Source organism: Plectropomus leopardus, chromosome 2, assembly GCF_008729295.1.
Source record: "Plectropomus leopardus isolate mb chromosome 2, YSFRI_Pleo_2.0, whole genome shotgun sequence".
Lineage (NCBI taxonomy): Eukaryota > Metazoa > Chordata > Actinopteri > Perciformes > Serranidae > Plectropomus > Plectropomus leopardus.
Window position 1 is genome coordinate 6,246,902 of NC_056464.1, and position 23,649 is coordinate 6,270,550.

Consider the following 23,649-nt stretch of genomic DNA (forward strand, 5'->3'; position numbering starts at 1 on the left):
TTAAACCTCGGAAATCTGAGAATCTTGGTTTGAAAAAGATTTTACATTTTTGAAATTCATATATTGTGTATCTTAAAATATAGCCTGAAAATATCTTGATATTATTTGAAGGTCATATTGCCCAGGGTAATGAGATATTAATCTCATTACCCTACAGTCAACTAAAGCATAAGCAAATAATAAAAAAAATATGACTAATTGCATTGTAAAATAATCACTTATGAGGTAATTTTACTCGCTATTCAAGCTGTATATAAGCAGGGCCAAGCAATAGACTTGAAATCAATATTTGTTTCTTACTATGATAAAGCGTATGTACAACTGATTATCACTACACTGACCTGCACAGTACATCAAGTGAGACGTCAAAATGCAAAGCTATTTATGAAAAATGTTTCATACTTTCTGTTGTCAAAATGAGATATGAATGAATTTGCCGGCTATCATCGATTCTGACAAGAAAACTGTGTATCACAGTGTCACAATAATATCTCGTCCTGATGTCAGATGATTCTGCTGAAAGGTGATAAATGATAATAGTGAGTTATTGCTCAGCTCTATATGTTACAGCGCCATGTCTCCTGTGCTCCATGCCGCAGCATCCTTGCCCTCCCAGTGCAAATGCTGATGGATGTGCTGTGACAACAGACAGCGGCACAGAGCCTGTGCATCATCACCAAACAGCTCCTGACAACAACCCGAGTCGTCCTGTCGAATAGACCGAGATAGCAGAAGACACACTGATCTTTTCAATGTTGTTCCCTTAAAGACGCTGTCGTGTGCCACGCATAACGCTGACACCAACAGAAAGAGCTTGTCTGTTTGCCTCAAGTCTGAGATGGCGAAAATGTTTTGGGCCTCATGGACGATAACGCCGGCGTGCGTCTCTGCATCTCATTGGTCAACGGGGCAGAGTGTGGCATTAGTTGTGAGTGTGAGGTGTGTTTACAATGAGCCAGGGGAAGATGCTGTCACCCTATTGGACGTCACAGTTTCTTCACTGTCTACACAATCCTGCGGCACCTACACACTTAAAATATGTCGGAACATCGCCATAAATATTTCACCAAAATGCAGATGCTGCATGCTACGATAAACACGTTCACAACCAAACACAATCACACAGAGAGAGCACTTCCCCTTCTTTAAATATTCAAAAAGGGCCTCAATATACATAAATAATAATAATAATGTGTTTATGTACTAGATGTACTTTGAGGGGGAATTAAATATTAAGTGGCACTTTAAGAGGGGCATCGGGCCTGCTGTTGACATGCCTTAATGAAGTGAAGACAGGTGCGAAAGGGAGGGCTGGCCTACCTGGTGCTGCTGGAGATGCAGCAGGTCAGCTGCAGTCACCTCCACGGACGGCGTGGCGCTCTTGGGTCGTCCATCCCTTGACCCGCCCTCCACATTGGCTCCTCCATTCTGGTTGGCTGGTCCGTTGCTCGTCGCCTCCGTCCCAGATTCTTGCATCATGACTTAAAAACCTGAGAGAAGACACAGAAAGAAAACAGGGACAGAGACGGAGAGGAACAGCTGTTAAAACACACAGCAATGAGGTCGCATTTCAACTCTGGGCCAAACTATAAACATCTGTCATATCCTTCCCACACAATTTCACTTTTATTGCAGGTTTCCCTGTTGGTTTGTGCTTCCCTGTGTCTTGTTTGTTTGCTTGTAGCATATGCAATGAGGCAAACACACATGCACGCGCTCCCACAGACCGCTTTCTCCGCAGTATAATGAACTGCTCCTTTGTTTTGTCTTTTCCGGTGCAGATCCTTTGCAGATGACAAGTCCATACTGGGCTAAAGGAGAAGGAGCGGGACCGGGTTTTTGTTTGTGTTATAGGGCATATGCAGGGGTGCGGTGGAGGGGTTGGGGTCCATCCGAGAGGAACCCAACCTGAGTTGAGGGAGAGCAGAGGAGCCCAAGAAAACACTGAGCCTCCAAAACAAAACACTTTCTATGGAAATGGATATATTTACTTGCATGGCTCCCAGAAGAACCACTGCAGAATAGCTTTTTAATGGGAAACAGGGCGACTGTGTGAGGCCTGCCAAAGGATCTCCATGAGAAACATCCAATCTGAGGCCGAGCGAAAACAGTCAAATCCTTCAGGGGTGCTCAATTAACACCAAAATACAGGTCTGAATATAAATAAACCGCTTTGAGTTGTTAGAAAAAAACTCATCTTTCATACCTTAAAGGGATACTTCACCAATTTTCAACCAGCTTTGAATAAAAACAATTGTAGTATGTGTAGATGAACTGTAGTAAACTTTCCTCAGTCCAACCACTGCCTTAATATCCCTCCACAACACCACCAAACGATGTAAAACACGTCATTTGGCGGTGTTTCACTGGTTCTTGGGCTGTTGCTCAAAATACAGGCTGTACTTCAACATGGACACAAAGAGTATTCAGCTCATCAAAAGACAGACCCGCCCCTCTCTCTGTCGAACCGAAATCAGATCAGATGCCTTTTTCTCTCCTAAAATGTTTTCAGAAACATATATGAATGCCATATTTGGCCGTAATAGTGAGATTTTATGAACAGGAAGTGGGCACTATACTGCTTCCTGCACATTGGCAATGGAGGCCAAAAAACTTTGATCAAACAGTAAAACTAAGTTGCACTAATCAAATATAAACCAAGATTCTGTTACTGAGTCGCATATTTCTTGCCTAAAATGTTTTCAGACACATATTTTAGCTTATCGTAACACGAGATCCAGCCGGCCGCCATGGTCCCACGGACCAGTCCAAATTACGTCACCTAGGTTGCTGCATTCTGGTAGTTGTAGGTTTTCTACCTCTTTAGCAAAAGCACCCTTTTTTCTGTTTTCTCTGTTTCTGACTCAAAACTGAAAAGAATAACATATAAAAACTGGTAGTTTTATGTATGGTCGCATGCTTTTGACTTCAAAATATGACAGCAGTAATTTGTGTGAACACACAGCTATTTGCTTACATTTTACAACCTCTGTTCTGCTTTTGGATACACAAAAGCCAGACAGACATGATGCCCCCCTCTACCCCCCCTCCGTCTCTCTGGGGAAAAGTGCCAGTGACGCTGGTGCATTTCTGTGCCCGTATTCCTCAAATCAGTGGAATGATTTACAGCTATTGTGCGCTGGTCGCGGGCCTCAGTTGCGCAACGCGTCTAGCCCCCCAATTCCAGGGCGGTTAATGAAGCTGACCAAGTCAGGCAGAAGCAAATTAACTTGGCTGATTAATTATTTATATGAAGCAGAATAAATGCCTTTAAAACACTGGGCCTCATCATGAAAGAAGGTGAAAATGGAACTAAATGCAGATTTATGGTGTTGCGTTTAAAGCGTGTAATAGGGGGGCCGGTGCCGGTTAATATGTGCTCAACTACACGGGGCGCAGAGTGTCTCCAGAGGTCCAAATCTAAACAAGATGCAGACACACACCCAGACACCGTGGGGACACACACTCAGGCTGACAGATAGGAAATTGCGGTTGACAACTTGTCACATAGGAATATTTACAGAGTATAGGTGAGATAATAATCTGGATGTGGGATTATTAAAAAATAAACAGCACTCTAAGCAGCTCTGCTCTTTCAAATTCTGCATCATCAGTAGCAGTTTTGGGGCTCCGCTGAACTAAAACAGCACCAGAACAAAAAAATCCAAAGTTCACTCTGGTTTCTTCTGCTGTAGAAGCCCTCCATGCAAGAAGCATATCCGAGTGAGTCATCTGACACTGTGGCCTGTGCCGGTTCAGTTGTGTGTCACAACGCCCCCACACTCAGGGGCCTGTCTGAGCAGCTCGGGCCCGGCCTACAGACCCCGTTCTCTGGGCCAGGACTAGAGCCGGCCCCCCTCTCCCTCCAGACAGATGTTGACCCGGCTCACCCCTCCAGTCTGGCACGGCCTCCCTCCATAATGGGATTTTCTAAACAAGGAGTGAGCAAAGAGGAATACTGCGGGATGGGACGCAGCCAGCCACAACTCCATCTACAGGCCCTTGCTCGCACCAACTCCCCTTCTGAGACACCAATTAGAAACACACATTCTCAGGCGAAATTAAATGCCATTTGAAATAAACCATGGGCTGACGTTATTCACCCCCACTTATTTTTCAAATAAAAGACATTTTTCCACATGCGGGGGGAAAAAAAAGAAGGGCCTGCTTTCTTTTCTTTTTTCCAAAGCTAAATAAAAGGGGGGAAAGTAATAGCTATTATACATGCACTGTCATTCCATGCAAAATTTTCATAATTATAACGGAAAGGCGTAAATTTCCAAATGCATGGCATCTCCAAAAGTAATCAAGAGAATGAGCCGCAGGGCTATTTTAATGTATGCAAAACTAGTGACCCACAATAAAGGAGAGAAAGGCTACAATGAATGCAAAGTAATGCGCGCATGCTTGGAACCGGCACTGATGAGGGGATGGCTAAAATTAACACCCAATTAATTTTCGAATTGACAAACAAATGAAACCCATAAATCTACTTTCTCATTACTTTCACCACAGAATAATTCAAAGCTGCAATATCATGAGCGGAGAAAAAAAAATTGGAGAAAAAAAAAGAAAATGGAAAATGGGCATTATCCATCATAAATATCAAGAAGATAGGAAAGAGCCTTATTAGAGAGTTGTGCTGATAACAGTGTTAATCTGTGAAGCACTGAGGCAGGGACGCCATCATCAGCTGGGGCCCGGGCAACTCGGACCACGTGACTTGGCCCCGCCGTGTGTTTATCTATCTATTTATTTTCACTTTGCTCAGGGGATAGCCTCGTCTGCGATGACTCAAAAAGCTCCAAGTTTTTCCATCCGTTCCATTTATACAGGACAAATTCAGCTATAATTATGGGTCAAATGTCCTGCTAAAAGGGGGTCAGTTACTGGGGTTAAAGGCATATGCATTCATGCTCCAAATATAATACAAAACACAACAGGACACATGAGGAAAAAAATCTCATTATTAATGGAGCAGCTTTCTTTCTAAAATATAAAAAAGAAATCATGGAAATTCCAGGAGATGAAAACAAGTCAACAACAGTTCGTACAAGGAGAACCGGCTGTGCTGTTGATTATTAGATGCCTTGCCTGTTCTTCAGGGGGAGTAGTTGCTTGCAAAACAAAACAAGTGTTTGGAACAAACACTGGATAATAAAAAAAGGTCAGAGTTTCTGTTTGTTTACAGTCTGTTTTGTTTTCCCAGCCTCAAATATGGGGAGTACAGTACAAACAAGAGTCACATGTGTCTCCCACCTGACCAGACAGGTTGAAGGTTAAGAACAGCCGGCAGCCAGAGCTCATCAGCCCTGCCCCCTCCTCCTCCTCCTCCTGCTCCTCCTCGCTGGAAATCTAATGCCTGTCCCCCTGTCATGCTTGCCTGGAATTCAACAGCTCAAACAAGTCAGCAGTCGATTCAAGGTAGGGTCGGCCTTGCGCAGCTGTGCTCTGACCCTTCGCCATGTTCTGTTTTTCTTTAATGCTCATGACAGTAAAGCCTCGGCGGCCACCTGCTTCGATTCGCAGAGTTCTCACACGGCCCTTGTTTACACAAGCACACAACAAAAGCACAACATTTCTTGGGTGGGAGATAAAGACAAACCGAGGAGGAGACAATGGGGAGAGGTTCAATTTAGTGCTGTTTAGGTTCGGCTTGGTTGCTAGACTAGACAACACAACATCAGCCTGTACCAAAGGTGTAGCAATAGAGTGCTTCTCAAGGATTCTTAACAGGCTTGTGTTGTGTTTTGGCTCCTAAAAGGAGAAACACAAGCTGTACCTAAAAGAGGTATTTCACCGATACAAAATGCTGCTCACATAAAACTAGGCTGTCTATGCAGTAGAAAGATACACACACATATATATATATATATATATATATATATATATATATATATATATATATATATATATATATATATTGATAAAGGTGTAATGTGACAGGAGAAAAAAGACTGTGGCATTCACTTTTGCTCAAGAGGTAGAAAAACTACCACTACCAGAATGCACTGCGCTATAACGGACCAATACAAGCTCCCGCTGGTGGGTGATGTAGCGCAAACTTGTTCGTTTGACACAATCATGGCCGGCTGGTACCCGCTTCCTGTTCACAAACTCTCGTTATTACATCTAATCAGGGTATTAAAATATCTTTTAATGGCAGTCTAGTAACAAAATATTAATTTATATTTGATCACAGTTCAGTGGGTCTGTCTCTTGATCTGCTTCTTTACGCTTTTACTCCTTTTCCACCAAATGAGTTCTGGTTCTTGAATTGGTATTGTTCGGGATTCTTGGAACCCTGAGAACCAGCTTGTATTTTCACCAGTTTTGCTTGGAATCAAGGATGTGTCATGAATTGAGGACATTACACAACAAAAAATAAACAACAGAGGTAAAATTGTAGGTTATATTGATTACCTGCAAACTCTTTATCTGTTTTTAAAGAAACTTGTTTTTTACCCAAAAAACAAGGATGGACTAACTATGATTATGATTTCTCACTTGACTTCTTAATTGTTGCCACTTCAATCCTCTTTAAAACCTGTAGGATACGAAACACCCACTGCTTTAACGATTTATTTTGACCAAACCAGAGCTGGTTATTGTTGAAATACTGGACTTACTGACTAGATTACTAGCATGAGTAACCAAGACGGTTTGGGTGAGTTTTATATTGTTTTAATGAAGTGTGTTTTACAATGGGTTAACAAAGCAATTAAGTCTCATCAGTCTTGTGTGACCAAGAGAAAGTTTAGGTCAAAAGTTGTAATAGGTGAGAGACTACGGCTTTTCTTAACATTTTGTGCATTTCTTTTGTGTATTTATTAGTCTGAAAAAACAGAATACGAAAATGTGAAAGTAGAGTTGTGTGGCTGGAGGGCAGTGGGTCATATAGACAGATTAAATATATATTTACATTTACACTTATACTACCAATACTGTTTGGTTACAAAGCTGGTCGAAAACTGGCGAAATATCCCTTCAAATAATCCACTAACATAGCCCTAATCACTGACAACTCCAATATACAGAAAACTGGGCAAAATCCCAATAACTTTCCAAACTGTACTCCCACATCCCTCCACATGTTATCTTGGCCTTCTGCAAACCAGAACCACCTCCATCAAAAGGACTCAATCTGGACTCACTTGCCGCTCCGACTGCGATTGTCAGTCCGTCCTCCGCTGAAAGGAGCTAACGGCGGGGATGACATTCTGCCAAAGGAGACTTCACAGTCAGACCAAACAACCGTGTAATCTTGTCAGCCACTTCAACCAAGTCACAGATAAGCAAAGCATATCTCCAGACTACTGTGACAATATAGTACGAACATACACCCCACCCCCTGTTAGTAATACCTCCATCATAAACCCCAACATCCTTGCACCACACGAGTCACAGATCTGTCCAACTTCTTCCCAGACCTTGTGCGGGACAAAGCAGACCACTCATGCTGGCAAACAAAGCAGCTGTTTGTTTAATAAGTGATTGCTGCCATGGCTACAGTAAACAGGAGGAGCAGGGGTTTGTGTTTATGAACAAACACATCTCCTTGCAGGAGCCATTTAATATTAACCAGGTGGAATGATCAGCCGATTTCCTAGGTGACACTCGGGGCAGGCACAGTGTAAACAGGTTGTGGGAGGGGAGGGGAAGGGGGGCCAGGCTTTAGGGAATCAAGGTCGATGCAAAAGGCGGCTCGGGCTAGAATAAACAGCGAGGCAGAAGTCAAGATAAACAAAAAGTCATTCTTCTGACATCTGAAGACGCATTAGGCTGGTGCGTCGCAGCTGCTAGCGAGCACACAGTGAATGAGAACAAGATGGGGCGGGCGGCCCCGGCGAGGTGGTGGTCTCCTATGGAAACACGTCATTGTCAAGCAAAGCAAGCAAGTGTTTCTTCCAGACCCAACAAACAGTGGCTCTACACAACAGCGCAGCAAGGAACTTGTAAAAACATGTTAAACATTTACCTTGTTCAATTATTCAGTAACTGGGTTTGTGGAAATAACAAAGGATGTCGAGAGAGAGCTGGCACTCACAACATCAGGGTACGGAGTGGAAAAACAACAACAACAAAAAGGGAATTGTGTGGAATTGAACAGATGAAGATGTTATCTATTTCAAATCAAAGTGCATGGCTTTGATTACTTGATTTATGTGTAATTTTAACAAATCATAAGTTAGTCCATCTGCTGTATCGAACACTTCATCAGCCAAAAATAAGTTGTGATTACAAAAGACCTTTACCATGCATTTTTCATGAATGCAGTAACTTGCCATCTGCTGAACTGAAGCCATCTAATAAGGCTTCACTACCCAGAATCCATAGTTTCTGGTCTACACTTCGCCTACTGATTTAATTTATCCCATATATTTTATTATCATCATTTTTATTTACAACTTACAAGAACTACAAAGAAATTTGTTACATACATTATCCCCACAGCGCTGTGTCAGCACTGTAGAAAGGTGTGGAATCACTGATGATCTTTCTGGCACAGGGGAAAAAATAATTTGGTTTATTTTTGTTTCTTTGAAGCAAACAGAATCGTCTTGACTCTTTCCCAAGTGTCAGGGGTGATCTTGTAGTTGCATAACACCTATATGTGGGGAGGTGAGCAATAAAATGGTCTTTGCAAAATAAAAGTGCTACATAAACATTAACAATCCTGTGTCTGTGTGGTTCAACATTTAGTGATAAAAAAGACAAACAAAATTTGATAATCTGTCCAAGAGGTGAAACCTGTTGTACTTTAGCTCCAGAGAAACTAAATGAACCTGTTAAAAACACAAATGATTTGCTGACTGTATGTGGCAATGTACATAGAAAATGGATAACACTGGGCATCAGAATCCTGCAAGATGAAATCAAGGCTTTTTCAAGATGCTTTCACGAGTTGCTTTATCTGTTGCAAGATCCAAATCTTTGTCAAAATGTGCCATTTTCAGTTTGTGAGTTGTTAGCTCGGAGGTAGCTGTTTTCTGTAGTGAAGGAGATTTGGAAACAGTAAGCAGATAGCGAAAGGTAAGCGAGATTATCAGATGAAATCAGTCGCCCAACTGCAGGCTTTAACCCTTTGAAACCTGGATCAACATCAGTTGCTGTGTTAAGACAACTTTTACAAGCTATTTAAATCGTTGAATGCTGAGCATATTGGTTTGATTTTTTTTTTCTTCCAAAAACATGAGAAAGAAAGTAATGAGCAATCTGGCATGAGATGTCCTGCATATTGCATAGTAGATTTAGAATTTGTTTTAAAAAAATGCTAGGGGGAAAATGTCCATAAAACTTTTTTATTATTTATTTCTTTTTAATTAAATTACATATTTAAAATTATTTCACAGAATTATTTAAATTTCTTGAAGCATTTTTTCAGGTCAGTTCCCTGTTTTTATTTCATTATTTGCTTTAACTTTCCCCTTTTTATTTACTTTTTGTTGAGTTTTTTTTGTTGTTGTTTTTTTTTTGGGGGGGGGGGTATTTTCCTGTATTTTTAATATTATTTATTATTTTTTTACTAATTTTTGGATCATGTCTTCTTAAGTCACTCTTTGCCCTATGACCATAATTTTGAGAGAAATGACATCAACTTGCCTAAGTTTAAAAGATTTAAGACGTGCACAGTCACATCTGGTAAGTCAGACTCCTAAAAAAAACAAAACAAACATAAATTAACTTAACTTAGATAACAAACAACAATAATAAATAAACAATAAGAGTACAGTATGTGCAGATATGTGTCTTCATTTTTTGTGCCCTAACCTTCACCTTACTTTAAATGCTCTCCACATACACTCCGCTCTATCATTTCCCGTATGTTTCACTTTTTGAGTGTCAACTTTTTTGTCAATTTTAGCACCACTCTGAGTGGCAACCCTGGTTTGCTGCCTATAGGAAGATCCACCAAGCACGCAAGGACAGCATAAGATATGTGAACGGGTGCCAAACACATATTTATAACATATTGAGACAGCTGTGATAGGATTCTCAAGCATAAAATCTAGATCCAAATCTTTAACAACACCATGAGCAGAGGGAAGGGACTCAGCATCTTATGTGAAAATCAACCCTTTATCACGCTACAAGCTCAGGCAAATTAACAATAAGAAGGGTACCAGAGACTCTGGTGGTGAAGCTGAGTAGATCCATAATTTCAGAAAATACACAAACCAGTTTGTCTCCTTTGCACGGAGCAGCGAGAAACACCTCGGTGTAAAGGCCTGCTGTGCACAGACAATGACAGAATGTGCCAAAGTAAGGCAGGCCATGGTATTTTTAGTACAGCTAGGGCCGATAGAGACTAAGTAAATAGAGAAGTCTAATGAGTTTAAATCTGGTTGTACATGAATGGAATAGTAATTCTGGGATGTGGAGCCTCTTTTAGGAGTGGTTCGCCACACATTTTCTCTGCGACTCTCCTTCATTTGACTTTGATAATCTCGCTCACATGTGGCTCATGCCCATTAACACTGCAGCGTGAGGACAGACACCAGGAGACGCGGGGCCTCTTTTTTTTCTGACCACGGGCTCAATGCGCAGCATGAAGGCAGGCATCACTTCCCTCCAGCTCATCTTACCAATTAGACCCGTCAAACATGCATACCCAAAGAAAAACACAACTTCAATCTATTGGCATCCTGTGGGATCTGCAAAAGCACTTATTGTTTTAACATTACTTAAAGTGTGTCATATATTTTTAATCATTTTTACTGGAATTCATGTAAGGGCTGTTCCCGCGGGGTATGGGAATGCGAATTTGCGGAGGGTAAATGTGTCAGATGCATTTTCCTTGGGAAAACCAAGGTTAGCCTTAACGAACTTGTCTAATTAATACCGCGCACCTACGCAAAGAAAGGACAATATTATTAGAGCCGCTGTCAACTCACTGGAGTGCACACTTCCTCTGTGAGCTGACAACATGTAACCTCGTCAGTTTTGGGGAAAAGCTTTGCACTTGTGTTAAATCATCAAGACAGACTTGTGGTAAACCGCCGCTCTACACACAAAGTAAGCCGCTAATTACTGTTGAGTAAGTCATCAAGTGTGCTAGATGCATTTATTATGATTCCTTCTCTCAGTACCATAAAAACTGGAAGAATCTGTGAGGTCTGGTCTAACTTCTGCTACTTAAATGATTCCTCACAGTGTTAAATATTATCTACACACACAAACACATCACAGGTGGAGGTCCCCAACCTCTTTTGTTTAGAGTTACTCAAACAGAGATTAAGTTAAGCTACTGATTTTTCAGATGCAATCATTAACCTTTACACACAAGTAATACTATGAAAGTGCAATGGCTATTTAATTCCAGTAGCATCTCACTGATAACTGTCAGTAATAAGCTTCAAATTTATGCCTACAATACACTAAAACTTTGAAAATACATTTCAAAGAAATTCTAACATGCACTCACATCAAAAGATTTTAAGTTTTTATTCACACACTGTAAGATTTTGCAGACTTGGGATCTTTCAGGGTCACTATTTGCAAAACTACATTTCTTTTCAGATTAATTCCCAACCCTGCTCCTGGTGGAAAACATTACACCCATCTCGCTTTAAGAAATATGGCATATTAACAATTCCTTATGTGTCTGCAAAAACAAATAACTCCAGAAACACAAGATAAAAGGAATCATGTTGACAGTATTCTTGTAAATTTGGCATTAATGTAAATTATAAGGATAAACTGTATTTGTGTACAAACTTTACATTTTGAATTTTGTCACCTCAACTGGTTAACAGCCTCTATTAGTTAGCTGCACAACTTTAATTAAAGGAGGACATGGAAAACGAGAGGCGACCTGTTTCAAAAATGAAGATTTCTCACTAAAATAAGTGCTGGTTGGAGGATCAGATACAAGCTCAAGACTCTTGTTCACGCTACAGTTCTAACACTTTTGTTCTTTTTTTAAACAGTATAAAGAATCAAGGCCTGTCCACATTTTTGCGCCTCCCCAGAGTGTCATGTTACTATTTTCCTGGTTTGCTGTTTCCTGTTTGGTGCTGGAGTCAGAAAAGTATTAGTTGTTGACAATGTTAATGTCTTTGACTTCAGTTTTTGCATGAGCCTAGAATATAAACTTACTATAATATTGAACATGTTTGACTTTGTGGAACGTCAAGACAAGAAAAAAAGACTGACTTAAGACAGCTCTGACTGAGTTTTATAACCACCTTACATCAAATGATTGAGATCATGGGAGTGTGCACTAACTGAGGAAAAACTTTCATGACTTAATATTAACATCAGAATTTTTTCTGTGGCAGTAAAATTACTTGAGAAGTCATTTGGTTTAAGGTCGGCATAGGTGTCTGTGGCACATACACAATTTGCTATTAGGGCCCTGACACATCAAGCTGAAAGTAAGCTGTTGGTCAATGTCAGGACGTCGGTAAGCAACTGTAGCCCTACTTTTTGTGGCATTTCCTGGACTGTTAGCACTATGTTGGCCCTTATCTCCTATTTTTTAGCCAATGTAGCATGTTTAATCCATGTGAAAGTCAATGGAGCCTGTTGGACGTGAGGTAAGCAAAAAAACGGCTAAAGTCAAGGGGACCTGAGATCGAAACATTCAGTCATTGATTGGCCGTAACTGCTTATCCTCTTAAGGGTCGAGTGGGGGGTGGAGCCTATACCAGCTGTCATTGGGCGAGAGGCAGGGTACACCCTGACCAGGTTGCCAGACTATCACAGAGCTGACACATAGAGACAAACAACCATTCACACTCACATTCACACTTAAAGGCAATTGAGAGTCACCAATTAACCTGGAGCTGAGCCGGAGCGCCCCAGGAAAATCTGCTGACACAGGGACAAAATGAAAACTCTGGACAGAAGAGCCCCCCCCAACCTAGAGGCTGAACTTATTAATCCTAACAATTTTACCACCAAACTACTGGGAATAATTAAGTTGTTATATTGAACAATTTTTTTAAGCTCTTTGAGCTTTTCAGTGAAAACTGTTTTTATTTTCTTGTGTTATTGTTAGCTAGCGCACGGTAGAAACCACTTGTTCTTTCAGCATCGAGTTGTGTTGTTCATGTGCTAACTGGCGTCTTGAATCTGTCCTGTCGTTCTTCCAGTTTTCAGTTTTTGATTGATAGATACAGACAAAAGTGGCCTGCTAGTAAAAAGAGTTAATTTCTCTCACTCAGAAACGGAATGTTTGTGCTATAAGCCGTTGGCTGTTGTTTCTGTGGTTTGCTCAGGTGAAACATTTTGGTCGAGACACAGGCAACGCGAGGAGAGGCAGGCAGACGGTTTGGTGTGTCTGGGCTTTCACACAACAGCCAGTTTGCTATAAGTCATCTGATTCACCGCCACTGGTGTGGGAGTGGTCTTACCCAGCTGACCCCTCTTGCTGAGTCTAAAGAAGCAATCTATCCTCGATATGGTAACGGTGGTCATTTCAGCCTCAGAAGAATGTTATTATTCTAAAAGCCCCAGCATCCCAGAGAGAGCACAGAGAGGGTTAAAAAGGATGGGAGTTTGTGCCTTCCATTAAGCAGTTAAACTGAAGATAAAGGGGTGAAGGGCTAAATACCAAAAGACCTTACATGAATTTCAGCGTTTTAATGAAATCAGGTTTTAACAACTCTTTCTTTTTTTTTTCTTCTTCTTTTTTGGTTAAATACAGCCCATGTCAGGAGGATGCGTCCCACTCATAAAGCAGCACAATGACAATGTACAGTGGCACTAATACAAGGACATAGTTCATCATGACATTTTCTGCAATTCCCAACTGATTAGGGTCATTATGTTGGAGGCCTGATTTATGTTGTCATTTCCTCTCACCGATCCTGCATCAATGAATCTTAATGAATTGGTAAATAAGGGTGAAGATTACACTGTGTGACACTGCAACATTTCTCACCCTCAACGGCCGAGATTTATGTAGCCAATTAGAGACTAACAGAGAAAATTGGCTGGCAGAAAAATAATATTCTTTATGGTCCAAAATGGAGGAGCATTCTCAGTGAAGGGCAATTGTATTGTCTGTGTTAAAGTCCATAAACCACCCTCTTAGCCCACCTTCAAAAGGGGTGTCAGACTCTGCTTGTGAGCAGGAGGATGTGAAGGCAGGTTTGGCCCATTGTGAGGTTGTCTGCTGAGCCCTGCGGTGAGCCAAAGTCCTTAACATTCACCACCGCCTATCCCACGTGTTTGATCAGCATAAATACAAGCCTGTATGACAAACATGTTTACCTTCTCACCGCAAACATCAGACAATCAGACGCCACGAGGTGCTGCTTCTCTAATGAAGACACGGGAGCTTTTTATCAAGGCCGAGCCGTGTCCCCTCTCTCTGAAATATGTCTCTTTCATACACACATCAAAAAGGCATTTGTACAAAGAAAAGCCAAATTATTTGCTCTAAACATACAATAAGGCAATATTTTTCAATTAGTTTTTGTGAGAGGGAAAACGTGTTGGTTAAAAATAAAAAAAAAATCCAAATGCCCTTCATCTTTTTTTCAAAGGCGGAATATCAAAATACAATCACCTCTTTGAAGAAATCTCTGATCAACACGTATATACAATATGATTAGGGGCTCTTTAACTATTCCTGGGTACATCGTTATCACAGCCGTGACGGTATTTATTTCTCACATGCAGATTAGGGAATGTTGAAGATGATTATGGCCAGGGACAAAACTGTTTTTTGTGTATCAATACAAGGCACGGGGGGAAAAAAAGCTTGCCTGCTTATTAATACCAAGTTCTTAAAAGAGCACTTAGAGTTATAATGAGAGCCTTTATGTATTACATATTGTGACGAGATTTAGTGCGAGGAAGCGGCTCTCCACATCAAACAAGCCGGCCTGCTATTAGGCACAGGGGCTGAGGGATGCTGTGTGAAAAGGGGTGGAAAATTAAAGCTGAAGCAACGCAGGAAAGGGCTTAATTTACTGGCATGTACAGTATGCAAATGAGATTACTCTCAGCTTAACTGCATCATTTATGTCCATAATAACAGCATCATCATTACAGGGGCTCAAATTAAATTACACTGTAATTAGCATATCAAAGTGATTGGTTAAAGTTTAAAACAAATACGCAATTTTGTTAATGAACATCTGTAATCACCGTGTAGACTCTCAGTGAAAACATCCAAAACAAATATGTGTTTTGGAGAAGGGGAGGAATATCCCTCCCAAACGGCATGTCTGTCTGCGTCTGTCTAAGTATGTGTGTATGTGTGTGTGTGTGTGTGTTATGGAGGGAGTTGGGGGGGTGGTGTTTTACCTGGAGAGCTCCACACTCTCAGGATATATTTCCCAAACTCCAGGAGATCAAAGATCCAATTTCCCACACTTGCCACTTCAGGAGCTCATCAATAAAATACTAATCACTTCACGCCTGATTCCGAGAATGGAGCTGCAGCCGAAGGCTTAGGGAGACTTCCATATCACAAAAAAAAAAAAAAAAAAACACACCTCGGCTCTGACTGTCTTCACTGTTGTTGAATGTGCACACACATCCTGCACAGACACATATATAAATATGCAGTCAGGTTTATCCAATAGCTGTCCTGCCTTTTTTTTTTCGCCTGATAAACATGGCGAGCTTTAAGCGCTGGCACTCACAGAGCACTTCCTCAGACCTCTGACAGACATCACACACACCTCAGTTCATGTGCATAAGAATGAAACTGGACCCTTTTGATGTAGAACTTTTATTGTGCACATATTATTAGTAAAATTTGGAATTTATGATGGATCATACAACATAAAAACTTCTTTTTTTCTTTTTGGACAAGCGTCAGCTCTGCTACCACCAAGCCCCGTGGATACCTTTGTTTTCCGCTTTCTACTATTATCACCCGCAGTATTTTGCTATTAATTTAACAAAAACGTAAAAGGCAGCGGTGGTGTGCATCATCAGAAATGCACTCGTCAAATTTTAAACAAGTGGCATGTTATTTTATTCATTAAGAAATCCATTAAAAGGCCTTATTCCTTGCAAGTATGTAAGAGATGTGCCTTTCAAGGTAGAGCTAGGGCAAATCCACTCCATCAGCTAATGATGGCACTCATTACACAGAGAAGCTGGCTAATGAAGGCGCGGTGGCCGGCCGATCCCCTCACCCAGCATAAAGCCCTATGAAATGCTAATATCTCACTTCTAATTAAAGGATACTAAGTCCAAATGCACCTTCACGGCTAGCAGCCGGCAACATAAATTTTATTTTTCAACACTACACTACACCCAGAGATGTGCCTGAGCAACATTCCATTAATTCATATTTAATACCCCCACTAGTCCTGCGTTTGCCTTGCTATCTGCCTCTCTCCCGTCTCAGCTTTATACTGTGAGTAGGCACATCATTACGCTTTCTAAGACTTTTTTTTCTTTGCTTTTTGTTGGTTTGCATATTACAGCAGCCTATATGCGTGTGTCACAGGGGAAAGGTCAGGGAAAAAAACAAACACAGAAAACAGGAAAATGTGCCGGTGTGGCCTCCCACTCCACCTGTATACATTTACAGTGTTTACACATCTTTGGCTTTAAATATGTTTACAAGGAAACCTGCTGCCCTTCTCAGAAACTGACCTTGAAGCCGGTAAACAACCATTTCACAAAGTTCATTAACGTCAAAGAGGGTATAGTCTTTCCTCTCAGAGAAGAAAGAGAAAAAAAGGTCAGTGGCATTAGCTTATCAGCAAAAAATAACTGCAGTGGAGTGGAAATTATGGTTAGAACTAAACAAATAGGGGAGAGTGGGGTTGGTTGGGACGGGGGGAGGGGCAGTCTGGACAATATTTAATTAATATTGTCCAGACATACTAATTTGGACCCAATTTGCATTTACAATAAAAATAATAATCTTTCTGTCAATATTTAGAATTTGGAATATAACAAGCTCCAACACAAAACTTTCTTTGAATGTCTTTAGCAAATGTTTAATCAAAACTGAAACTTTCACCAGCATTTTATATAGAAAGTTCCCAGCAATCTTTTTTTTTCATAAAGTCAGATGAAAATTTAAATTAAAATGAATACATGAAAATAGCTCCCTTCCTGGTTTTACAAAGTTCCTTCCATGGTGAAACCTTCTTTGCACTTTTTCATTAATTAATTTTTATCAGCGATCCTCAAATGAAACACTGATACAGATAATCTGTTTCAAATCAAATCAAATCAAAAGGTCAGATAGTTTGACCTTTTGATTACTCCTCACTTTTTATTAATTGCTTTGAAATCTATTGCATGTGAGTACATTTATGGTTCTTTTGTTAATTTTTCTTCTAATGTGCTGTGTTTAGTTAGACCGCATACCAAACCATATTGTTGAAGAGTTCTTTTTTTTGTCCATTCAATGAGTCCCCAGTGTCCGTTGTCTTAATTTTTGTTGGTAGCTCACACAGGAGTCCAAAGTATTCTTGCTCTCTCTGGGATAGTTGGGAGAGTATTGTTTATAGTTGCTACCTTATTAAAAATCAACAAAATATAGATTTAAAAAGACTACGTTTTTTCCTAATTAAGTAAGATCTTGTGTGAAGTCATGAAGTTAATGTTTATTAAACCGGAAAATGGTCAGACACCCTTTTTTGCTCTCTTCAAATACTCTTGTGCCTGTAGGAAAATTTATTAAACTACACTAATTTTAGAAATATTTTTCTTTCTTTTTCTTAAAAATGTGTGTAAAGTAGGGATACTGTAAATATAAGATGTCAAAATTTACAACTGTGCAACTGCAATGTTTTCATTTACATTTTTAAGCCAACCAACCCCAGCCACTGCCCCAGTCCTCCTGGGGAGGCGGAATTTGGGGAAAATGCACTGTACATTTGACAAAATTCTGCCTTTTACGTTTGGTTGGGATCTAAAAAAAATTTAATTTTTTAAATTATACTTTATCTGACACCTGTACCTGTTAGGAAATCAATCTCACTGTTTCAATAGTCTGTGAGTGATAGAGGGTTATTTCATTTTGATACAAAAGTGTCCAAACCGACCCTGCTCTCCCCTTTTTTCTTGTAATTCAACAAATTTGGGTTAGGCTCAAAAATACTTGAGAAATTGTGAGCCAATACCCGTATCTGTTCAGGGATCAAATATTTTCATTACTGTTACTATCAGTTTGTGAGTAATGGAAGGTAATTCAATTCCGATACAAAAGTGTCCCAACAGACCCTGTTCTCCCCTACATAAGATATCATGAACAGTATGTCTGTTTGAACTATGAGTAAACACGACATACTGCATTTTATCATAGTATCACCACTTTAAAATGTCAACTTATTATCATTTAACCACTTCCTTGCAGCTCACTCTGAGTGTACACTTCATAAACATCAGCCGCTGTGATTCAGAATATGTGTTAGCACACTTATCTTTTCCAAGAATTCAGAAAAAGTGGCTGATTTTACTTTGAATGTCTTCAAAATACTGGCATTTTTAATATGCATTTTATTAAGGAAAACAAGCTCTATTGCACATGACTGGAACATTTTGCAAATAAAAGCCCCAAACCACATCCAACTACACAAGTAAACACACAATCATGCTTCTCTTGAACTTGATGGTATTTTAAAACATGCTACCCAAATTGTTTTACATTTGGTGCATCATTTGCCAAAGGGTAGCATTGAAACGCATGAATTTAAAGGTCAGTGTTAAGAACATATCACATGACGTTATGTTTGATCCTGGCCCAAGTATTTTCCCAAGGATTCTCTGGCTCTGTACTGTGTAAATCACGCAGTCTGACCTTCTTACATTCCTCATGCTCTGTCCTCCCATTCATCCGCAGGCACTGATAATGCTGGGCAAATATCATAAACGTGAGGATTTTAGGATTGAGGTGAGGGCTGCCATCATCCTCCACCCAACTGGGGAAAAGAAAGCCCATGCATCTGAAAGAACCCCATTTCCACCTCCTGCTGGACTAACCTTCAGTGAGGTTGCTTGACCCTAATGTCTAATGGTGTATAAACTGACAATCCACAGAGGATACTCCCAGAGGATTGGCAATCTGAGAAATGTCTAGTTTTAGGATTTTGATGACATTAAATTTGGATTTTGATCTGATAACTGCTGGATTTTATACAGTGTAAAATCTGACAGGTAATAATCTTGGAACCTGATTACTTTGAAAAAGTAAAGTAAGTACATCTATCAATTAGGGGTCGGCCGTTATTGATTTTTCAGGGCCAATACCAATACTGATCGTTAGTACTAAATGAAACCGATAACCGATATTTGGAACTGATATGTATTTACAATAAAATTTTTAAAATTCTGTCAAAATTTTGAATTTGAAACATAAACTCCAACACAGAAAACTAAACTCAACCTGAAACTTTTAACATCATATGCAGCAAGTTCCCAGCAACTTTTTTATAAAGTTTTTTTTTTTTTTTTTATTCAGTGAAAATTTGAATAAAAAAATAAATGAATAAATAAAAATAGTTCCCTGAGGTTTTACAAAATAGAGGTTCCTCCCATGCTGGCACTTTCTTTGCACGTATTGCAGACTGCCTCCCCTGGTGTTGGTTGAGTGTAATACGCACACTTTCTCATTAATTAATTTTATCAGTTATCATTAAAATAAAACACCAATACAAATAATTGGAAAAATGCCAAATATTGGCCCCAATAATCAGCCAGGCTGATAATCTGTTGATCACTACCATTAGTCTTACTTTATATCTAAGTGTGAAGTTTATTTAAAATTTAGCTGTATTTAATTAATTTTGAGAAGTTGTGGCAACTTAAAAATGACCAGTGGTATCACCTTGTTCTTTCTAAGTGTTTGTAAGTTACTAAGTCTTTCTAACTTCAGTAAACCAAATTAGTTTGGCTTAACTTGAACATCAAAGAGGATTTTGCCAATAATAAAGTTAGGAAATCTGCAAGTTCTGTTTTGTTCACATTTTGAAGAATGCACAAATATGATTGACGATGAAACCAGCAGCATACAGATATATAGCAGAGTATACTTGATATACAGCTCAGTAAGCTTGGTTATTATTTTGAGTTTTAGCAACTTCAGTTGCTAAAACTCAAAATAATTGACTTAATTAAACTTGTCATTTTTAAGTTGCAACAACTTCTTACATTTAAGTATATAAGACTACATTTTATAAGTAAATGTATAAATTAGATATGAAGTAAACAGAAATCAAAACTGAAAAAGTGAAACTTAGTTACATTTTTCAAGGCAATCGATTTCCTGCATTTTTTTAAGTCAAATCAACTAGTCAGATTTTACAGTGTAGGTTAAATTATTACACATACAACGACAGATGATGCTTTTGCAAACTTCTGCACGATTCAAACGAGACAGCCGCTTGTCTCCACTATGTTACACTTCCTCTGCAGTATTCCAAGCCTTTCTGAGGTCGTGTGGTTTGCGATTTCATCCAAGTATCATAAAGGGTCTCTGAGCATCGCCAACATGTCTCCAGTTCAAACGCAGCGTCGGCGTTGGGGCCGGGGCGTGACCTGCAGCTGAACTGGCCTCTGCTCGGCCACAGGGAGGAGAGCAGCTCCTCCAAACACATCACCCCACCCCCTGATAAATAACTTAACACAGCAAACAGAGGCCCATCAGTCAAGCTCCATATAGCTAACACCAGGACGGGGACAGAGATCGATGGAGAGATACAGACAAAGAAAGACAGAAAGAAGAGAAGAAGAGAGGGGACAGAGGAGGAGGAGGAGGAGAGGGGTGGGGGCAAACTGTGAGGGCATCTAACAGTGGAGAGTAGATAAATATCACACGGGAGCCTGCGCCAAGCAGCGGCGTGGAAGGCCAAGTACTGTAAGGCCGTGAAAGCCGGGCTATTTTGCCGAGCTGTGACATTTGTTTCTTATTGTCTAAGTGGCAGCTGAAAGCGTCTCCCTGCGAGGGCCCCTCGGCTCTGCTCTGGGCCGCTTTGACAGGGAGGTAACCATATTAGGACGTGTATGGTAAAGTAAACAATAACATAGTTGCAATGAGATGGAAATTTTTCAGCTAATGGTGTTTGTCATTCCTGTTTTCAGTGCACTGAGCGGCCCCGTGTTTTTTCTAGCCAGCCAGAGAGACTTTGTTTATGAAAACAACGCAGGAGCCAAGGCTAAAACCAGAGCAAAAGAGAAAAACTGTAAATAAATATCAGTTTAAAAAATGCTTCCACCTTTTTTCATTTGATTACATAAATAAACCCACATTTGGGTAGAAATAGCCGCTCGCTTTCCGTGTCCCCCTCCGGCCGTGTCCACACTGAGGCGGCTGAAGATGAAAATGCATTTTTTCCTCTTCAGTTTGGCCTTACCTCACACTGACTCACCAAGCTTTCACTGATCCAAACTGTACGGCTTAAAAACACTCTCATAGACTAATCTGAAAACACTGCTTTTACATTACTAAAATCACTACTTTATTCTTTAAAAACGCTACACTGAAACTCAATACAGTTGATCATGGAGGGTAAGAAAGTGCAGAAACTCATTATTATTGCTTTTCAGTCGCATTTATATACCTTATGTTTAACTTTTAAGGAATTTTTTTATTTCAATAGACAAAGTTCCCCAAAATCTCAGTACATTCAATATGGTCCTAAAACAAGCACCTTATCAAGAACTCCACCTGAATGAAAGAGCATGGAAGCTCAGTGGCATGTGATCAAATAAAGGTGCTGGGGCGCCGCCTCTCCAGCATTCAATATAAATAGATTTTTAGTAGTTGCAGCCCCTGCAGTTCAGAGACGGCATTTAAAATAGTAGATAACTAAGCTCTCCAGTACAGTGCAACTGTGCATTATTATTGTAATTAATTTTACATATATTTTGAGTATCATCTATCCATTTTTATCTCTTTTTGTTGATTTATTTGGTCTGTTGAGTATTGTTTGTTTTGGTTGTTTTGCTCCTTTTTGGTTTTGTTTTACCATTGATGAATATGTTTATCTATGTGCTATTTTCTGCCAGTTAGTTTGTTTCATAAACATAAAAACAATAAAAATCTTCAGTTATATTTGATATCCAAAAACATTTTTTTTAAAAATAGTAGTTAGTCTCGCATAAATCATACATTATTGCAGAAACATGCTACAACAAATGAAAAAGCGCTGCTTTCAGTCTTTGTCTGTGTGCCACCGGGTGTACTTTTCGCTTACCGACGATGGTACTAAAAATAACTGAGTGCGGTAGAAAATTTTCTTAAAGCCAATGAAAGTTGCCAGATTGGACAGTTTTCCACCCAACTGGGCAACCTTAGGACTGATTATGTCTGCAAAAATGTGCTAGGCTAGGGTTGCAAACTTTGGTTTGTCAATGGGCAAATATTTTTCTAACTTTTCTAAAAAAAAAAATTCTTTTTCTTTACTGGCTAATACTGATGTTTTTGAACCAACCTCATAACACCAAAGTACAGTAGCTAAAGTGAAACTTAACCAGGTTGGTCAACCAGAGGTGCGTCCATCAACACAGATTTCACTCACGGTGCTTTATGTAACATGAGAAATAATATAAAAACACTAATGTTTAAAATACACTGACAGCCGAAACACACAGAGCTGCCTATAGGCTGTGGCCCCACCTAGAGGAAAAGTTACACCCTGCCACAGTTAGAACTACAGGCAAGTAGCAAGTTATACACCACACCTGAGTTAAAAAAGATAAACTTTCTTTGCAAAATCAACCCATTACAATGGGGAAAAGTTCATCTGCATCCTTATTTTTCACACCGAGTTCAACTTTGGCGAACTCTTACAAAATATCTTGACACTGAGCCGGAAATCCAAGCTATCATCACTTATTAACTCTCTTGTACTGTTCACTTTTATTTAACTCGTTAATATAACCTGCTCCACTGAAGAGGTCTACAGAAGACTATAAAACACGTTCATCTCTTGAAAAAAGGGTGAAACTTAGAAACAGTTCTATCTAGCTTGATAACTGAAAGTATAAGCTAGTTAGCTTGGAGAGTTGCTATCCTCCTCCAGTGTCTCTTTACTGAATAAAATGAGGTACAATCCCAAAACCAAAATGCCAGAAAAGAGAAAAGGGGCCAGTAACGAGAAAATAGAATTTAGAGAGCTATTGTGAATGACGAGTGCTAGCCCAGCTAGGCTAGCTATTGCGCTAGCTATTGTCTAAGTTTACCAACTAGCATAGCCATACGCGTAGTCCTTCCATCACCAAGCTTCTCGCACAATATGTTTTCTCAAGAAAATGGTTTCATTTAGCCCCTTAATTCTGATTCAGTGTCCAAAAATATTTTAACATTATCCAGACAATCCATCAAGACAATGAATAGGATGTTGGGCACCTTATTGTGAACAATAGAGCAGCAGGCAAACTACTGCTGCAATTAAACAACTGACATACTCTTGATATGTTCTGTATTTGATATATCTGATTGATAAACACTTGAAACCTGAGCGAATTGGCCTGATTTCTTTAAAAAACATGGAAAGAAGGCAATAAGCAACACAAAAGGAAATAACCCCAACAATATTGAGATATACTGGAGATAGCAAGAGTCTGAGTTTTCCTTCTGAAGTACATATATATACACATATAATGTGATAATGTAATTAAATTATTACTAATAATAATAACAGTAATAATTATAATAAAAGGTTCAAAGGTTTAAATACTTGTTAAAGGCGTCTGAAAACAGCACAAGAAACGTGATGT

The 23,649-nt window shown here is 39.7% G+C and overlaps 1 protein-coding gene across 4 annotated transcripts in view; it reads right to left on the reverse strand.

Moving 5' to 3' along the window:
• foxp1b (forkhead box P1b) overlaps window positions 1-23,649 on the reverse strand; it is a 206,391-nt gene that overhangs the window by 106,317 nt on the left and 76,425 nt on the right. For all 4 annotated transcript variants that reach the window (XM_042499118.1, XM_042499110.1, XM_042499102.1 and 1 more), the window contains exon 5: window positions 1,321-1,490. In XM_042499118.1, the coding sequence (XP_042355052.1) occupies window positions 1,321-1,479 (159 nt within the window). In that variant the 5' untranslated portion in view covers window positions 1,480-1,490. The remainder of the gene's footprint in view (window positions 1-1,320; window positions 1,491-23,649) is intronic.